This window comes from Boleophthalmus pectinirostris, unplaced genomic scaffold, assembly GCF_026225935.1.
Source record: "Boleophthalmus pectinirostris isolate CB_2022bp ecotype Guang Dong unplaced genomic scaffold, ASM2622593v1 HiC_scaffold_17, whole genome shotgun sequence".
NCBI classification, from domain to species: domain Eukaryota; kingdom Metazoa; phylum Chordata; class Actinopteri; order Gobiiformes; family Gobiidae; genus Boleophthalmus; species Boleophthalmus pectinirostris.
Window position 1 is genome coordinate 5015312 of NW_026571115.1, and position 18828 is coordinate 5034139.

At 41.0% G+C, this 18828-nt stretch overlaps 1 protein-coding gene across 1 annotated transcript in view; it reads right to left on the reverse strand.

Annotated features, from left to right (window-relative positions):
• Window positions 1–5395: 5395 nt before the first annotated feature.
• The window catches only part of gas7a (growth arrest-specific 7a), a 50560-nt gene continuing 37127 nt past the window's right edge, over window positions 5396–18828 (reverse strand). The window contains exons 7-11 of the mRNA XM_055152683.1: window positions 18764–18828; window positions 13912–14035; window positions 10269–10348; window positions 7659–7757; window positions 5396–5509 (exon numbers count right to left, since the gene is read on the reverse strand). The exon at window positions 18764–18828 is cut by the window's right edge and continues 67 nt beyond it. Coding sequence (XP_055008658.1) covers window positions 5396–5509; window positions 7659–7757; window positions 10269–10348; window positions 13912–14035; window positions 18764–18828 — 482 coding nt within the window. The remainder of the gene's footprint in view (window positions 5510–7658; window positions 7758–10268; window positions 10349–13911; window positions 14036–18763) is intronic.

Sequence of the window (18828 nt, forward strand, 5' to 3'; positions counted from 1 at the left end):
CTAGAAGTTGAATTCCCATCCATTTTTCCCATACAAACAGAAAATAGCCTAGTTTTGAAAGCTGCCGAGCTTTAATCAGCAACATGGCAACAAAAAGTGTTGTATAAAGGCCAATTTACGGTCCAGCCTCAAAATGCAGAGTCTGCGTCAACACAGAGCCTCTGCGTCGACCAATGTGAACCTCTGAAATTTTCTAACGACACGTCGAAACGATGCAGACAGCGGGGGAAGCGACGCAGACAGTAAGAGCTGTCATTGGTCGTCTCTCTTCCGCCGCACTACACACATTTCCTGTACTCGGCTTTTCTTTCTTTCGGTATACACTGAGTAATAATGTGTTTAATGCAGCTTTGAGCATATGTGTTTACGTTTTACAGAAACAAAACATAAAACTGCATGGCTAATTTGTATAAAACTAAGCGCTCAACAAACAGCTCGCTCCTTGTGCCCTGATGCGGCACATCGGACTTAAAAAAGACACGACTCAGTGGAATATGAGTGTTCTTTCTGTGACAGAGGGGTGTTCTGCTGATGGTGAGTCTGTTCTGTGCTTTTGTCACATCAGACATGGCTCATGTTAAACTTTTCAGAGATTATATGTCTGCAGGTCGTACACACAGATTGTATATATGGAGGGGCATATATCCTAGCCTCCTAGCGTTTTGGAGGTGGATTACTTCTAATCTACTACTACTAAGACCGCACTAAGTCCGAGACCAAGACCAGTCCGAGACCACAGTGTTCTGAGACTAGGACAAGACCAAGACCTCTGAGAGTCGAGACCGAGACAAGACCGAGACTTTTAAAGGTCAAGACCGAGACCGAGACTTTTAAAGGTGGAGACCAAGACAAGACTGAGATTTTTAAAGATCGAGACTGTGACAAGACCGTGCTCACGGCCCATGGAGACCAAATCGAGACCATCTTTGTCATTTTCTACATTCATTTGTATTTTACAGGTATTTTGGCACATTCATGTAAATGTTTTTATAAATCTATCCCCATTTTATCTGATTAATGTTCATTTAAGCTTCTTTAAGAGAACTTCCACTGGCACAAAAAAGTGAAGAAAGGTAGGCCTGTTCTGTGCTGTAGGTCTGCTCTGTGCCAACACCGTAGCATAAATTTAGATTAGTTTTTGCTTCGCATTTGGTCTCTTCTAATGAGCGCACTCTGACAAGTGAGTGTGTGTGCGCTGTACGTGAGGAGGAGTGACAGTGTGGAAGGCGAGGAGCGGCGCTGACATGAGGCAGATGGAGAGGTGGGATGTTTAACCTGTCCTGTCATACACGCTGGTACACGAGGGTAACACTGTTGAGGACAAGCTGTGCTCTGGAGACTTGTGTGTTGTGACGTGCCGTGGGCTCCAGACTCCAGACAGACTCCAGGCTGCACACCAGTACAAGTTTATTGGCGGCAGCAGCGACCATAATAAAATATGATCGTACTCGATGAGTGTCAGACCTTGAGTCCGAGACAAGACCGAGTCCAAACGCGTTCAAGTCCAGTGTTGAGGTACAAGGCCGAGGCTCGAGTATCACGACACTTGTCACTAATATAAGACCGTATTTTCCGCACTATTAGTCGCTCTGGATTATAAGGCGCACTGTCATTAAATGGTCTATTTTCAAACTTTTTTCACAAATAAACCGCGTGGGACTTTAAATGAAACCCAACAGTGTGATGGGTGAGTGGTTTTGTTTGTTTGTTCGTTCACGGTGACTCTGGGCTTTGTTCAGTTGTGGCGTGTAGGGAGGGTGCTGTCTGGGACCAACGGATTGTCGGCGTGTTCGCAGTGACTCAGTTGTTCAGTCGTGTCTAGAAGTGGCACATTGCACTCGCTTTTTCGGTTCGTTCCTCCGTTCCGTTCCTCGTCGGCGTGGAGTGATGAGTGTGTCTGTGGGTGTGTTTGGCTGTGCGGTCGCTGTCTGCTCTGTGTGTGTTTGTGTGTTCTGCGGGTGGTGTGGCTTTGTAGTTTACTGAAGTCGTGCTGGGACACAGAGTGGATTCATGTATGGGGCGCTCTGGATTGTGGCGCACGGTCGTTTTTTGATACGGTTAGAGGCTTAACCTGGAAAATACGGTATATATATTTGTAAAACTTCATCAAATGGAAAGTTTGTTACTAGTTTTCCCGTAGTGGGTGAGTCGAAACTCTGTATATGAACATTTTGAGTTTATATGAGGAAACTGAATGGGAAATTTTCTGAACATTTTCAGTGTGGGCGAGACAGTTGAGCTTCAAACCTAAACAAATATGGCGGCACAATAACAGCTTGGGTTTGGAGAAGATGGGGAATAAAAGTGTTTTTGGTAGAATAAATAAATAGCTGCTTTAAAACAGAAAGTTTGAGGAGCTGGCTGACCAGACTTTGTCCAGACTGGGATCCACTCTGTAAAACATTTCACTGCATGATTTAAAATGACTTTAATTCAGAATATTCATGTTTTTTCACTAGTTTTTACTCATTTGAATTCATTTAGTTTGTAAATTTATTCATTTCGATTTGATTTAATTTTATTTATCATTTGATTATAAATATTTGTCCAGGTTCCAATATTTCTGTCAACTATAAAATAATAAATTTTCTTGAATTAGTAACTGAAACCTGTTAGAAATTCTTAATATAAATAAGAATAAGATTTTTCATTCTTGCCCCAGGCTCAAGAAGTCTGTGAACGGCCCTGGCTTTACTCACTATATTCATCAAAACGAGTCAAAACTACTCAAAATGTGACTGCAAACATTCTGAATTCCCATCGTTTTAGCTCGTGCAGATGTTTTTTTTTTTTTTTTTGTTTTTCCAGAGCAGTGAGAGTTTGTGGCTTTTGTACAGGCAGCACCACGACTCCACAGAATGAGTCCAAACGCGCGTTACACACAAACATGCACGTACCTCCCACCCAAAAAAACAGCAAATTATCAAAATATATTATCCCACATTTACCCAAAAATACGAAAATAAATCTGGCACCAAAGGAAAAGTACAGCTAAGTCTTTACACAGATCACTACAGCCGACCCCAGCTACAGAGAGACCGCCTGCACGAGAGCGGACACGCCTCATTCTGCACTCATTTTCAAGTGCGTATGACAGGTTTTACAATATTTTTTTTTTAATTTGTTTAACTCTGGTGGGATGACACTTGTTGTAAAAATAGATTGCAGTTTTACCAGAGTGGGAAATACATTTACTTGAGTATATTTTGTAAGAAAATTTTCACTCCTACTTGAGTAAAATTTAATTGAACTAACAGTAATCATTACTTGAGAAAAAGTTTGGTGATTTCCAAAAATATACTGGTCTGTGTTTTAGTCTCTCATATGCACTTGACTTGGTTTCGTTCATTTAAAGTTGCACTGTGTCACTTTTCCGGACAAGGGACTGTCACCTGTTTTATCCCTTATTCTGGATCCCCACATTTATGCCACGTTTACATGAGAGATTTAATTCTGAATACAGATCATTTAATTCTGAATAAAAACGGATTCTGCTTTAAAAAGACCATGTAAACACTTCATTCCTAATGAAATTAAACTTAATTCCGAAGTAAGTAGGTGGTTTATTCTGATTTTAAAGCTGAATTAATTTCTTCCTGGATCATGTAAATGTTTATTCTTGTTAAAAATAATTCTGGTCGTTCAGTGCATTCTCGTTGTGTCGCCCTTCGATTCTGGCTTCCACCAGTTCTGGCTTCGGACTTTCCTCCACGTCTCTTTGGATTTGTGAGCAGGATGTGGGAGTGGCCTGAGGTAGAGCAGCCTCACACTCAGTTTGTCTTCTTCCTCCTTCTCCGACACTCTTCCCTTCTCCTCTTCAGCCGACAGACGTAAAGCATGAAGAGACAATTCTAAATCTGCTGATTCGCAATTATCATCGGAACCACTGCGGGAAAAGTTTGGATCATGTTTGTGTCCGTGACGGAACGACAAACTGAGATGACAGAAAAGCCGGTAGCAGCTGAAGTGTGTGTTTACGTTGGTGTCTCTGTCCAATCAGAACCTTCCCCACCCCCAGACGCTGAACGCAATTAAATAAAGACGATTTAACGTGTTTTCCATGTAAACCTCAATTCAGAATTATTATTTCCATGTAAACTTGAAGGAGAATATTTTGATTCTGACTATTTAATCCAGAACAATTAATTTGGAATTAAAAAACATCATCATGTAAGCGTGGCCATAAACTGTATAAAGAAGTAGATTAAGGGAGTGTGACGTTGCCTACAGTGTTCAGCTCCAGTCAAATGAAGCTCACAGAGGCCTGCAGTGGAGCAGAGTTAAATATTAGGAATAGGAATTGATTTATAGACCAAACAGCAAGATATAAACTCCAGTATCATGTGTCGCGGGTTAATATGAACATTTTCAGACCAAAATGAGGAGCCTGACAGCAGCAGGTACACAGAGAGAGCTGATAGTTTTTTCAACAGAAAGTCAGTTGGAGCCAGAAGTGCCCCCATGCTCACTTCCTGTTTGAAACATGCCCATTTCTTTAAACCAGACATGTCAAACTCAGGCCTGGGAGCCAAATTTGGCCCATGATATAATTATATTTGGCCCACGAGATCAGATCAAAGATGTATTAGATCTGCCCGCCGGCTACAGATAGACTATAGAGACATTATTTTTTTTAAATGTTGTTATTTTATATTCTGCTTGTTCTAGAATCAATGTTTAAGCAAAACTATTATTAAACATTTACTGATATAATAAGAAAAGGTTTAACATTACATACATTACATTCTCAAAAGAAGAGAAAACATGCAGATGTTGTTGACATTTTTCAATAAATATTTAGTTTGGCCCACGACTTAGTCCCAGTTTTTAATTTTGGCCTCTGTGAATTTGAGTTTGACACCTCTGCGAGTTTATGTTACCACGGCAATAACCACACTTCCTTAGGTCCATTTTAAACCTGATTGTTTTCATGGAGTTGCTGTGACTTTGCTTGGAATATTCCACAGTATCACATTACCTGTCTCCATAGAGACAATCAGGTAATGCCACTCGACAGGCCAGGTTACAGGTCAGATCTGTGGAGAGTAATGATTTTTTTTCAAGGCATTTTTGAGCAATAAAAACATCTGTAATTGAATAAATGTAAAATAGATCAAATGGAGACAAGCAGGACCAAGCCCCTCATGTGAAAAGTGACACAGTGCCTCTTTAAATGTAATGGTGCAGGTCTAGTTCTGACAGTGTCGTCTTCTCCTCGGGGTCTTCTCTCAAACCAGTGAAACACGCCCAAACCTGATCCCAGAATAATGCATGATGACGCTGTAAGTTCAAGCCATTCGCCTGGTGGTGTTTTTTTTGCCGTGTGGTGAAGCGTGGGTGTGGGGGTTTCATGCTGGTGCGGCGCTGGGACAGTCCTGTAGGGGGCGGCAGGGGGTTAAATGTCCAGGTCCACGGGTCGGACCTCCCCCGTCTTGTTCTCTTGGACCCAGAGCTCGCGGTCTTTGGCTGGGTCCACGGCCTGGAGCAGCTGGTCCACCGGCTCCACCGTCTACAACACAAGAGTCACAACACACTGAAGAGAAACACTCAGTTTAAACAGACAATATCACACTGTTCTCTGATGTTTTAATGCAGTTTCCTCATCACAAACAAACCTGGAGTTGTGTTTTGTTTCATTCACATGTTTAACACATAAACCCTTCTTCTCTCAAACTGAACACACTCTGTTCCACCTTGTGATGTCATGTGGTAATACAGAAAGTGCTAATGTGTTTTTAAACTCCACACACCTTCACTAAAATCATTTGGATGATTTCAGCCATGGAATAAAAAAATAATAATAGTTTAAAAAAAATCTAAGTGAGAAATTAAACCGTATTTAAAACTCTAAATCTGATGGAACTAATTCTTTTCCATAAATATAGAAGTTTTAAAGTGGAGCCAAACACTAAGTCCACTTTCATCACTGAACTGTGTATTATATGAAGTTTTAATGACATTATCTTCCGGCAGTTTTAGTGCAAACTAAGTTTGTTTGCAGCTTTTCGGGTCAAAAACACCAACATGTCAGTGTGTGCTGCCTCCAGTGGCTTTTGAAATTTGAAGTACTATGTTACATCACACAGAACTGCCCTGATTACAGACAGGTGTTTGTATCAGAAGGACCTGACCACGCCTACAGGAAGTAATAACAGCTGACCACGCCTACAGGAAGTAACAACGCCTACAGGAAGTAACAACGCCTACAGGAAGTAATAACAGCTGACCACGCCTACAGGAAGTAACAACGCCTACAGGAAGTAACAACGCCTACAGGAAGTAATAACAGCTGACCACGCCTACAGGAAGTAACAGTAACAACGCCTACAGGAAGTAATAACAGCTGACCACAACTACAGGAAGTAACAAAGCCTACAGGAAGTAACAACGCCTACAGGAAGTAATAACAGCTGAACACGCCTACAGGAAGTAACAACGCCTACAGGAAGTAACAATGCTTACAGGAAGTAACAAGAGCTGACCACGCCTACAACAAGTAACAAAGCCTACAAGAAGTAACAAGACCTGACCACGCCTACAGGAAGTAACAACGCTTACAGAAAGTAACAAGACCTGACCACGCCTACAGGAAGTAACAACGCTTACAGAAAGTAACAAGAGCTGACCACGCCTACAGGAAGTAACGACAGCTGCAAGGCCGAGCAGCAGTAGCAGAAACATGTCATCAATGTTAATATACTTTACTTTATTGTCTTTAATAAAACACCCAAGAAGTTAAAGCACACAATTGTTTTTTAAATGTAGATGACTTGAGTTTGTGGTGCAGCTCCGGGTCCACTTCCTGATCTTTAAACAGCTGGTTTATTTCTTTTAGTGTGACTCAGCAAAACCCCACAGAGACACATCTGACTCTGTACAACGGCAGCGACTGTAATCAGACAAACAGTTGGTCCAATCATTTCCACTCTAATGTAACTTCCATGAGGGTTTTGCCAAGTCACTAAAACCACCGAATCGTGTCAGACCAGACAGTGACGGTGTGACAGTGTGACAGGGTGACAGGGTGACAGGGTGACAGGGAGACAGGGAGACAGGGAGACAGGGAGACAGGGAGACAGGGAGCTGTGGGTGGACGTCACTGACAACATGTTAAACACAAATGAGGAGAAAACTTCACTGGACTTTTTTTAGAAAGGCGCGTCTTTGTGTGTCAAACTTTAATTAAGCTGTTAACTTTAACAAAACAGCCGTCAAACGAAGCGACTCTGAGAATAACCTCACAGACATTTGACTACAGTGAACATGGTCGAGCTGTTTCTCTGATTGGAACTATTGTTGCGCACGGAGCCGACTGTGCCGACTGGACAGGAACGAGTGATGGAACAGTGAGGTGGCCGAGAGCTATTGTACACAGGAACAGATTTAAGTTATGTGATCTGACACACAGTTTTGGAAAATAATCCCTCCACATCCACAGCTGATCTGTCTGTGGATGTTTGAAATACATAAACAGTCTGCCTCTCCTACTACTGCACTGGTGAAGTCTTACAATGAACCCTAATATTACTATAATTATCACTATTAGCGATTTGTGTGTTGTGTTTTTGTATGAAAAACGCTCTATAAATAAAGTCTGATTGATTGATTACTATTACTACTAGTATTAGTACTCCTCGTCCTCTGAGTGCAGTACGTACGCTCTGGTTGAACATGTCCGTCTCGTGTCTCAGGGTGGTGTACTGTCTCAGGTGAGTCTGAATGAACTCGATCCGCTCCACCTCCAACTTCTCCAGCTCCTGAAACACACAAAACACACAGGGCTAGAAAACAGAGAACTAAGAACGCTGTCCTACTACCAGTGTGGGGGAGTAACAGATTACATGTACCAGAGTTACGTAATCAGAGTACAAATTATGAGTAACTGTATTCAGTTACAGTTTTAGTGAGTGGTAATTGGATTACAGTTACTTTGTTGAAATAAATGGATTACATGGCGGGATTTTCGTGTTTTCACATTTTGGGCTATAACCACCCTTTTTTTTTCTTTTCTTTTTTTTTTTTTTTTCGGTAATTCCACTCATTGCCGGAAACTAAACTAGGTCTAAACTAGATCTAAACCAGGTCTAAACCAGGACTAAAACCAGGTCTAAACTAGATCTAAACCAGGTCTAAACCAGGACTAAAACCAGGACAAAAAACAGGTCTAAACTAGAGCTAAACCAGGACTAAACTATGACTAAGACCAGGTCTAAACTAGTTCTAAACCAGATCTAAACCAGGTCTAAAACAGGTCTAAAACCAGGTCTAAACCAGAACTAAACCAGAACTAAACCAGAACTAAACCAGAACTGCACCAGAACTAAACCAGAACTAAACTCAGGTCTAAACCAGGACTAAACCATCCTAGTCTTTGCTTCTCTACAGTATTCAGATTACGTTACTCACTTTAAGTAATTTAATGGATTACGTTACAAACTACATTTTGGGGTATGTAATCTGTAATCTGTAGGGGAATACATTTGAAAAGTCACCTTCCCAACACTGCCTACTACTACTGTATTTTTCGGACTATAAGTCACAGTTTTTTCATGGGTTGGGTGTTTCCTGCAACTTATACTCAGGGGCAACTTATATATTAAAATGTTGACAGTGAAGCGGTGAGAGGTTCTAGTCTTGTGTGTGAGTATCTGCTGCTCCTGTTCCTCCTGTACCACTGTCACTTCACTCTACTGCACATGTCTCCTGCAGAAAGAGCCTCTGTTCTGTCTGTATCATGTCAGTCGATCAAACCATTACTTCTGCACCACTGAACAATTTAACATTTAAACAAACTTATAAAGACGACTGAGAAACTGAACACAAATGCCCCCAAAAACTAAATCATATATTGCAGATTACAAACTGGAAGTCGTGAAATCTGCAGCTGAAAACGGTAATCGAGCAGCAGAAAAAAGTTTGGAGTGAGAGAGAAACTTGTGACACCTGGGAGGATGCACCATGAAACTTTCCTGAAGTCACTGGATGGATGGACAAAGCCTGAACTTCAGTGACACCGAAACCATCCTGTCGGGATTCAGAAAGACCTGAATAATTCTAACTGGAACTGATGCTGAGTCTGACGACAGCGACACAGAAGAGGAAGCGGCGCTCTGTTTACCTCCGGAGGTCAAGGAGTTGCTCAGAAGTGACACCGAGGATGAAGAATTGAATGGATTTAGTGATTTGGAGTGAGATGGAGAGTTTGTTAAACTTGTTCTGTTCTGTTGTTTATGTTATAGTTTATCTGAAGAACTGTTCATATGTGACGTTAACAGTCTGTTGTTCTCTCTTCTATAGTTTTTACTAGAACTTGACTTCCAACAGGAAATGTCGGTTCCTGGTCTCTGATTTTGTCAAATAAATTTACCCCAAAAAGTGCAAATTATTAGGGCTGGGTATCATTAAGAAGTTGCCGATACGATACATACCTCAATACAAAGGCCACGATTCTATACATATCTGGATACAGTGCTCTTTCGATTCGATACGATATATTTCAAATCGATTCGATACAAATCAGCAAAAAAATAATAGCTAAATCATGTCTGTGATACTAAAAGTCTTTGGTAAACCACTTCTTGTGCAAAGTTCATATGAAACACAAACATTTTAACCATAAAACAGTGAAAATGTCAAATGTGTCACATAAATGAGTTTTCTTCCTCTGAACAAGAAACAAAACTGTAGCTCTAACAAAATTATTTAGTAAAATAAACCAAAAAAATACTCTTGGTGATGTATCGATACAGCGATACTGTATCATCACACTAAACGATACAATATATCACTATTTTGATATTTTTGCACACCTCTACTACTTATATATGTTTTTTTCTTTTTCATTATGCATTTTTTGGCTGGTGCGACTTATATTCTGCAGCGATTTATAGTCCCAAAAATACAGTACTACTACTAATCCTATGCTGTCTTGTATTACAGATAATATGATTGCAGTATTAAGGTTAAAGTGCACTTTATTATCCTCATATGCAAATCTGGCCTCTGCATTTGACCTGTCCTTCACTGCTGCTGGTGCGTCCCCTCAGGAGCAGCGGGCGCACAGTCCCACGCCTGGAGACCCATGTCCAGAGCTTGAGTTGGTCTTGGTCAGGACGATCTTAGCTGGAGGATTTGACTTGTTGTGTGTGTTTTGGGTTGATCGAGGAAACAGGAGTGCCCAGAGGAAACCCACCCAGACACAGGCAGAACTCCGCACAGACAGACCTGAGCGACCTGGAGATCAAACCCGGAACCTTCTCGATGCTTACCATGCTGCTGGTGACCATCTCCTCGAACCATTTGCACTGGGTCTGATTGTACAGGTCCAGAGAGCGCATCAGGTCGTCCCCTAAACACAAACACACAAAGGTTTATTACACAAAAAACCTTAACTGTTTCATGATTTCAGAAAACAGAATGTGCAGACAAATTACAATACTTTGTTATTTATAGTTTATTTATTTATAGTAAAAAAAAATAAAAAATAAATACTATTGCTGCTGTTGCTGTTACTGCTACTACAAATGATAATGATGATAATAATAATAATGAAATAAATTATTGTAATTAATAGTATAGACAATAATAATAATAATAATAATAATAATTATTATTATTATTATTATTATTATTATTATTATTATTATTATTATTATTAAAATTTAAATGCCTTAAGGATTATGCTTTGAGATTGTGACGGATGGTGAATAATATTGGTTTAAATATAGGAACTAAAAATGTAGGTGCCTTTAAAATTATGATTTGAGTTTGTGATAAATGACAAAAAATGATGACAGAAAATGATGGTAAAAATAATATTAGTGGGAAGGGGGGAAATGGGGGCTTTTTTTGGTTGTTGTTGTTGTTGTTTTGTATTTGTTGTGGGTGTTGCTTTATGTTTTTGTCTTTTGTTTTATGCTGATTATTGTAATTGTTAAATGTTGATTGTCGTATTTTTTTTAAATGTTTTTAATGTTATATTCTGTTGTCCTTAAAAAATAAATAAATAAATAAATTACAATATTTCACCCAGTTCCAGCTGCTGCAGTAAACCCCCTCCCTCCTCTTTCATTGTCACGATTCACCTTCCTGCAACACCACAGTTGACCAGCAGAGAGCGCCCCCACCTCACTCTTGCCTGATGTATCCTGAATGAGTGACTTTCACTGTGAGATCTGCTTTATTCATGAACAGAGCGATCATCAGCTTTGGGTGAACACTCAACAGAGACACTTTAGTTCTTTTTAGTTTCAGATTTGGTGAAGGAAGAAGAATGACAACGGTTTTTGGCTCCTAGTTTAGACCAGTTTGAGTCTAAATTTAGACTTGGTTTGGTCCATTTCTACCTTTGTTTATACCCTGTTCTTGTTTCTTGTACCCTTTTCTTGGTCCTTGTTATACCCCATACTCATTTTAAGCACGATATATCGCTACAGAGCTACAATATGATAAATGATAATATCGAAACTACTTGATACAATGGACACAATTAAAGTAAGGAACGAGAGTTTAGATATAAATGTTCAGATATAAAGTCAGAATTAAAAGACACATATTATACTTTTTTTCAACACTTTACAGCTTAAATCTTATCGCATTACAACAGAAATTACAAAAAATTCCCCATTATTGCAAAGAAGCTATACACATGATAAAAACAGGGTGTCCCAAACAACTTCATCAAATCATTTCACAGGCCAGTTATTTTGGCACATCTTGTTGAAATAACCTCAAATTTTCACCGAATGTATAGAAACAGATCGAGATTTTGTACTGAATGTTTTATTTTTATTTATTTTTTTGTTGTGTTTTCAGGTTGAGCCGTGCCGTGAGTCTTGGAATCTGCTCACACACACTCACCCAAGACTAGAGCTGTGCAAAGATATCAAATTATCAATATATCGAATTGTTAAATGTGATAATACAGTATCGATATTGAGGGCTGCCAAGAGTAATTTTTTGGTATATTTTGTTAAATTATTTTGTTACAGCTACAGTTTTGTTGTTTGTTTAGAGCAAGGAAACTCTTTTATGTGACACATTTGACATTTTCACTGTTTTGATGATTAAAATGTTTGTTTCATATGAACTTTGCACAAGAAGTGATTTAACAAAGACTTTTAGAATCACAGACATAATTTAACTATTATTTTTTTAATGAACTGTATAGAATCGATTTGAAATATATCGTATCAAAGCAAAAGTGCGCTGTATCGAGATATGTATCAGATCGTGGCCTACGTATCGATATATGAATCGTATCGGCAACTTCTTACTGATACCCAGCCCTACCCAAGACTGTGCAGCCTTCAGTGCAACATTTGGAAAACTTCACCAACAGGCAAACAAACTTCGACTTGGTACCAAAAAGAGTTGGGCTGTAGAGCAACATCAACATCATCATTGAGCTCGACTCCGGGGCCGTCCACATGACAACGTTTTTGGTCAAAACAGTGAAGTTTGTTTTCGTTTTGGTCTTTCGTCCACACGGAGCCAGCGTTTCAGGTGGGCGAAAACAGAGTTTTTTGAGAATGGGTTCCAGAGTGGAGAAATCTGAGAACACCAGCGTTGCATTGTCGTGTGGATGAACAAACCGCAGCTTTTGGAAAATGATGACATCACGATCCCGTCATCACCAGGGTCATCTGATGTAGCGAAGCCCGCAGCCCTCGAACTATCCTCCACAGACCACAAGAGCGTTGCCAAATGGGACAGGTGTAACCTACAGAGCCGCTCCTGTCGCCCAGCAACCAAGACACAATGCTATTGCTAATGCTAACAACACGCACCACAGATTACACACACGGATCAATAACAAAGACTTTATTTATACTGAAACGAACTCGCATATCACCGTATCAGAAACAATCTGCGTCCAGACATGTCGTTTCTGTGTCTGTGTGCCTTCTCTATTCACACAGATTTGTGCATATTTGTTTACATTTTACACAAATAAAACTTAAAACCACATGGTTCATTTGCATAAACTGAGGGCTCAAAAAAACAGCTCAGTATTGTGCTCTGATGTGGTTCAGCTTCTGTCGGACTAAAGGACACAACTCAGTGGAATATATGGGTTCTTTCTGTGTCTTATGTTTAAGTTTTGCAAAACAAAATGTCTATATTTCTGGGATACATCTGAACTAGACTAAATTACCTTAAAGTTTAAAAAAACAGTGATGAGATTTGCTTTATTAAATATTATTATCATTGTTAACAGCGCCACATTCAGGTGTGGCAGATATATTACATCGTTTTCATTCAGTGCTCCGTTGTCGTGTGAACGTGAATATTTACTGATCCGGCACATGAGGACGTGGAATTTTTTTTCAACCTGCAAAGAAAAAATCCAGGAGCGTTTTCGTGTGGACATAGCCTTAGTAGTTTTCAAGATAATTGCTTTTAAAATGATGTCTAATTGTTTGGGACACTCTGTATATGCTCCAGTTTTCATACAGCCTATATACTCGTACCCCGTAGTATCCCGTAGTACCCCATAGTACCCCGTAGTATCCCCAAAGTACCCCATAGTACTCCCGTAGTACCCTGTAATATCCCCGTAGTACCCCATAGTACCCTGTAGTACCCCTTATAGTATCCCCGTAGTATCCTGTAGTATCCCTGTAGTACCTTGTAGTACCCCATAGTATCCCCTTGATACCCCGTAGTATCTCCTTTGTACCCTGTAGTACCCCCGTAGTATCCCCATAGTACCCCGTAGTATCCCCGTAGTACCCCGTAAGTATTCACATAGTACCCCGTAGTATCCCCATAGTACCCCGTAGTACCCCCGTAGTACCCCAGAGTATCCCAGTAGTAGTATCCCTGTAGTACCTCGTAGTACCCCGTAGTATCCCCTTGATACCCTGTAGTATCCCCGTAGTACCCCGTAGTAGCCTGGCATACTCGTACCTGCCTGTGTGGATTTCCTGCGCGCCTTCTTGATGTCTTCTTCTGTTTTGTTGCTGAGTTTGACTTCGAGCTGCTGTGTTTTCACCTCCAGGTCCTTCTGACGATCGGCCAGAGCTTTACGAGCCTGCACAGCCACATCACCACCACATCATCACCACATCACCACCGCATCACCACCGCATCACCACCGCATCACCACCGCATCACCACCGCATCACCACCACATCACCACATCACCACCGCATCACCACCACATCACCAGCGCATCACCACCGCATCACCAGCGCATCACCAGCGCATCACCACCATCACCACATCACCACAACATCACCACCGCATCACCACCACATCACCACCACATCACCACCGCATCACCACCGCATTACCACATCACCACCGCATCACCAGCACATCACAGCGCATCACCACGCATCACCACCGCATCACCAGCGCATCACCAGCGCATCACCACATCACCACAACATCACCACCACATCACCACCACATCACCACCACATCACCACCGCATCACCACGCATCACCACATCACCACCGCATCACCAGCACATCACCACCGCATCACCAGCGCATCACCACCGCATCACCACCGCATCACCACATCACCACAACATCACCACCGCATCACCACCACATCACCACCACATCACCACCGCATCACCACCGCATCACCACATCACCACCGCATCACCACATCACACCGCATCACCACCACATCACACATCACCGCATCACCACCGCATCACCACGCATCACCACCACATCACCACCACATCACCACCGCATCACCACCATCACCACACGCATCACCACATCACCACCGCATCACCAACCGCATCACCACATCACCACCGCATCACCACCACATCACCACCGCATCACCACCACATCACCACAACATCACCACCGCATCACCACCGCCTCACCACCACCATCCACCATCACCACCGCATCACCACGCATCACCACCGCATCACCATCACCACATCACCACCACATCACCACATCACCACAAACATCATCACCGCATCACCACCGCATCAAAACATCATCACCGCATCACCACCGCATCACCACATCACCACCACATCACCACCGCATCACCAGCGCATCACCACCGCATCACCACCCATCACCACCGCATCATCACCACATCACCACCGCATCACCACCGCATCACCACATCACCACAACATCACCACCGCATCACCACCACATCACCACCACCACACATCACCACCGCATCACCACATCACCACCGCATCACCACCACATCACCACCACATCACCGCATCATCACCACCGCATCACCACCGCATCACCACCGCATCACCACACCGCATCACCATCACCACGCATCACCACCACATCACCACATCACCACCACATCACCACCGCATCACCACCGCATCATCACCACCACATCACCCACATCACCACCACATCATCACCGCATCATCACATCACCACCACATCATCACCACATCACACTCATCATCAAGACTCAAGCACCAGCAGGAACAACAAATCATTCTATTTCAGATTCAACTGAAAATCTAACCCTTTTTTGTTTGTTCGTTTTTTGTTCAAGTGTATTGCGTAACTTTTCAGGTGGAGGGTCCGTCAAATGCTTTTCTCCATGGAGATGTTAGTGCTTTGTCTGAAATGTTTCGCAGTATGGTGTTAAACCTTTCTGTCTTCATGGAGACCAAACCAGACCGAGTTACAGGTCAGCTCTGTGGAGAGGCGACCCTGCTCACAGTCACAATGTTGTTTTTCGAAGTATTTTTGAGCTATAAAACCATTTGTAATTGAATTAATGTAGAGTTGTTTAATGTTATTTTACTTATTTTATTATTTATTTTGTTATTTTAATATTATTTTTATGTTGTTTAATCTGTAATTGAATTAATGTTGAGTTGTTTAATGTCACACTGTGGAACATTTCAAGCAAAGCGATGACACACTGCAAAAAAGCTTGGCCAAAATTTCAGATATAAGCACTTAAATCTATCAGAAAATGACATAAATGCAGTGAAATGATCTGTCCATGCAGCAAGATCATTTTATTTTACTACCTCTAGACTAGAACAAAGCATCTCAGCATTAGTAAGTCGATAATAAATCTGAAAATAGTTCATTTACGTCTGGGCTGCACTTTTCTCTTCTCCTCTGAGCAAAATGCTATTGGTGCAAAAATGTTTTGTTTGAATTGCAACTCTATGCCACTAACATCATCTGCTCATTTATTCATCAAACTTAACATTCTTAATATATATGAGATTAATATTTATCAAATTTGTATTTTTATCTCTAAAATTCTTTATAATTCAACGATGATCCCCAAACATTTCGCATTTTACTTTAAAACCAATGCAGACATTCATAGATACAAAACTCGTCAAAATCGTAATTTTCATGTTCCAAAATGTGTCATATCAGGAGCTCAGTTTTGCTACGAGACATTTTCACGTCTGGTTAGTGACAGTGTTTAAAAAGAGTTTGAGGAAATGTTTGATATTTCATAATAATGTTTGATGATCATTCAATAGGAGGGTTTCAGTCACGTGATCACGATGATGCACGAATTTCAGGTGGAGGGCAGGAAGTGAAGACAAACACGACAAACACGGCTCTGGAGAACACAGATATGGAGAAGAGTTCTTATTGTAAGGATTTAGAGCCAGTAGTGAGGCAAAAGTACGAGCAGTTAGTCGACAAATATATTGGGCGTGACCCTGATCTTATTGAAAATGAGAGAATTTTCAACCGAAGTAAAAGATTTGCCGACAATCGAGGCAGAGGAGATCACGAACTATTTAGCTCTTCAGACATCGTTCTACACCAGACAACAGATGAAGGCAAAGTACAAAAGTTTGGAGGCATAGAACTTTTTTTGTCAGTGGATGGGTCCTCAACCTCGGTGCAAAACACCTAAATGATGATTATCGTTTGGAGTGTTTCTCTTATTTTATGTGTATAGACTGTTATGGGAAAAACTGCAGTGTATCGGCAGTAACTTCTATGCAAACTATTTAATGTCAACAAACGTTGTTAGCTGTTAGTTGTTAATGATTCGTTTATGTTTAGGTAAACCACAAAAAACAATTTATCTTTGTAACAAACCTTTGACGAAGTCCTCACTGCAGACACGAGCATTAGCGAATTCTGCTCCTCCTGACCGCAAACAGGTTTGAAATCCACTTTTTACGCCTTTGTTCTGTCAACTTTTCCCATTTCTGACTTTTGTGGACGACTATATTCGGTATTCTAAAAAATTGCTTTTCTTTCTCTCGGTTAGAACAATTGGCACAGCCATAAACTACACAACACATCGGCATTTTCCTCCAGTCACTTCACTTCCTGCCCTCCATCTGATTTTGCGTGATGACAAACGTAGCCCTGTGACGTCACGTGAAACCCAGATATTGTGGATGTTTCATTGTGTTTTAATCCGTGTTTGAATCAAATGAATTTAGTCCATGGTGTTTAAATGTAATTTTTATTAAAAATTTTTTTAAAGCACAGCGATAATTTTTAATGTACCGTATTTTTCGGGCTATTAGAAGAACTCTTAAGCCTCCAACCGCATCAAAAAATGACAGCGCGCCCCACAATCCAGAGCGCCCTATACACGAATTCACTCGGGTGTCCCAGCACGACTTCAGTAAACTACAAAGCCGCACCACCCACAGAACACACAAACACACACGGAGCAGACAGCGACCACACAGCGAAACACAGACACACTCATCACTCCACACCGACGAGGAACGGAACGGAGGAACGAACCGAAAAAGCGAGTGCAATGTGCCACTTCTAGACACAACTGAACAACTGAGTCACTGCGAACACGCCGACAATCCAGTTGGTCCCAGACAGCACCCTCCCTACACGCCACAACTGAACAAAGCCCAGAGTCACCGTGAACGAACAAACAAACAAAACCACTCACCCATCACACTGTTGGGTTTCCTTTAAAGTCCTGGTGTGGTTTATTTGTGAAAAAAGTTTGAAAATAGACAATTTAATGACAGTGCGTCTTATAATCCAGAGCCCCTAATAGTCCAGAAAATACGGTATACATAAGGTGGTAAGTTTTAATATTACGCCCTTTTGGAGTTTTTGCCTCTTTCGGTACCTACTTTTTATCTAGTGTGTTTTTTTTATTATTATGTTATACGTGCAAAATAAATAAATACATTTAAATAAAATTAACCCGATGTAAGTTTTAAAATCAGAGGTCAGAGAAATGTTCATATCCATAAAAATAAGCAGGTGTCAGATTGATCCTCCACTAGAAAAGTTACACAGTGCACCTTTATCAAGAGCCAAAACTTGTCTAAATGACACAATAGTTCTGATTAGACAAATAAAAATAAGTGAATAGGGATGGGCATCCGATGAAATTTTATTAATCGATTGTTGGGAGAATTAATGATCAAATTTCGATTAATCATTAACGTTTTATATAATAAGGATCATCATTATTATTACTATTATTAATCTGCATTAAAGGGATAGTTCGGGATTTTTGACGTAAATCTGTATGTCATCCCCATGAGCAGTGTTGTGCATCAACACTGACTTACCTCCGACAGCCACACCTCCAGTGTTTGTGTCACAGCTTCATATCTATGCTCAGAAACCTACATTCGATTTGTCGATTAGAAATGAACATAATCGACAAAATACTTATTGCTCAATTATCGATTGCCCATCCCTATAACTGAGAACATCATTATTTTGTTAGATGAAGGTTTAAAGTTTTCCTCTTAACTGATGTAAATCAAAGTGAGTGAGATTTAGAAAAGCGTGAAAACCTGGTCCGTACCTTCTCGACTCCTGCGTACTTGGAGGCCAGCTGTTTCCTCAGGTCTGAGATGTGATGGTCGTACT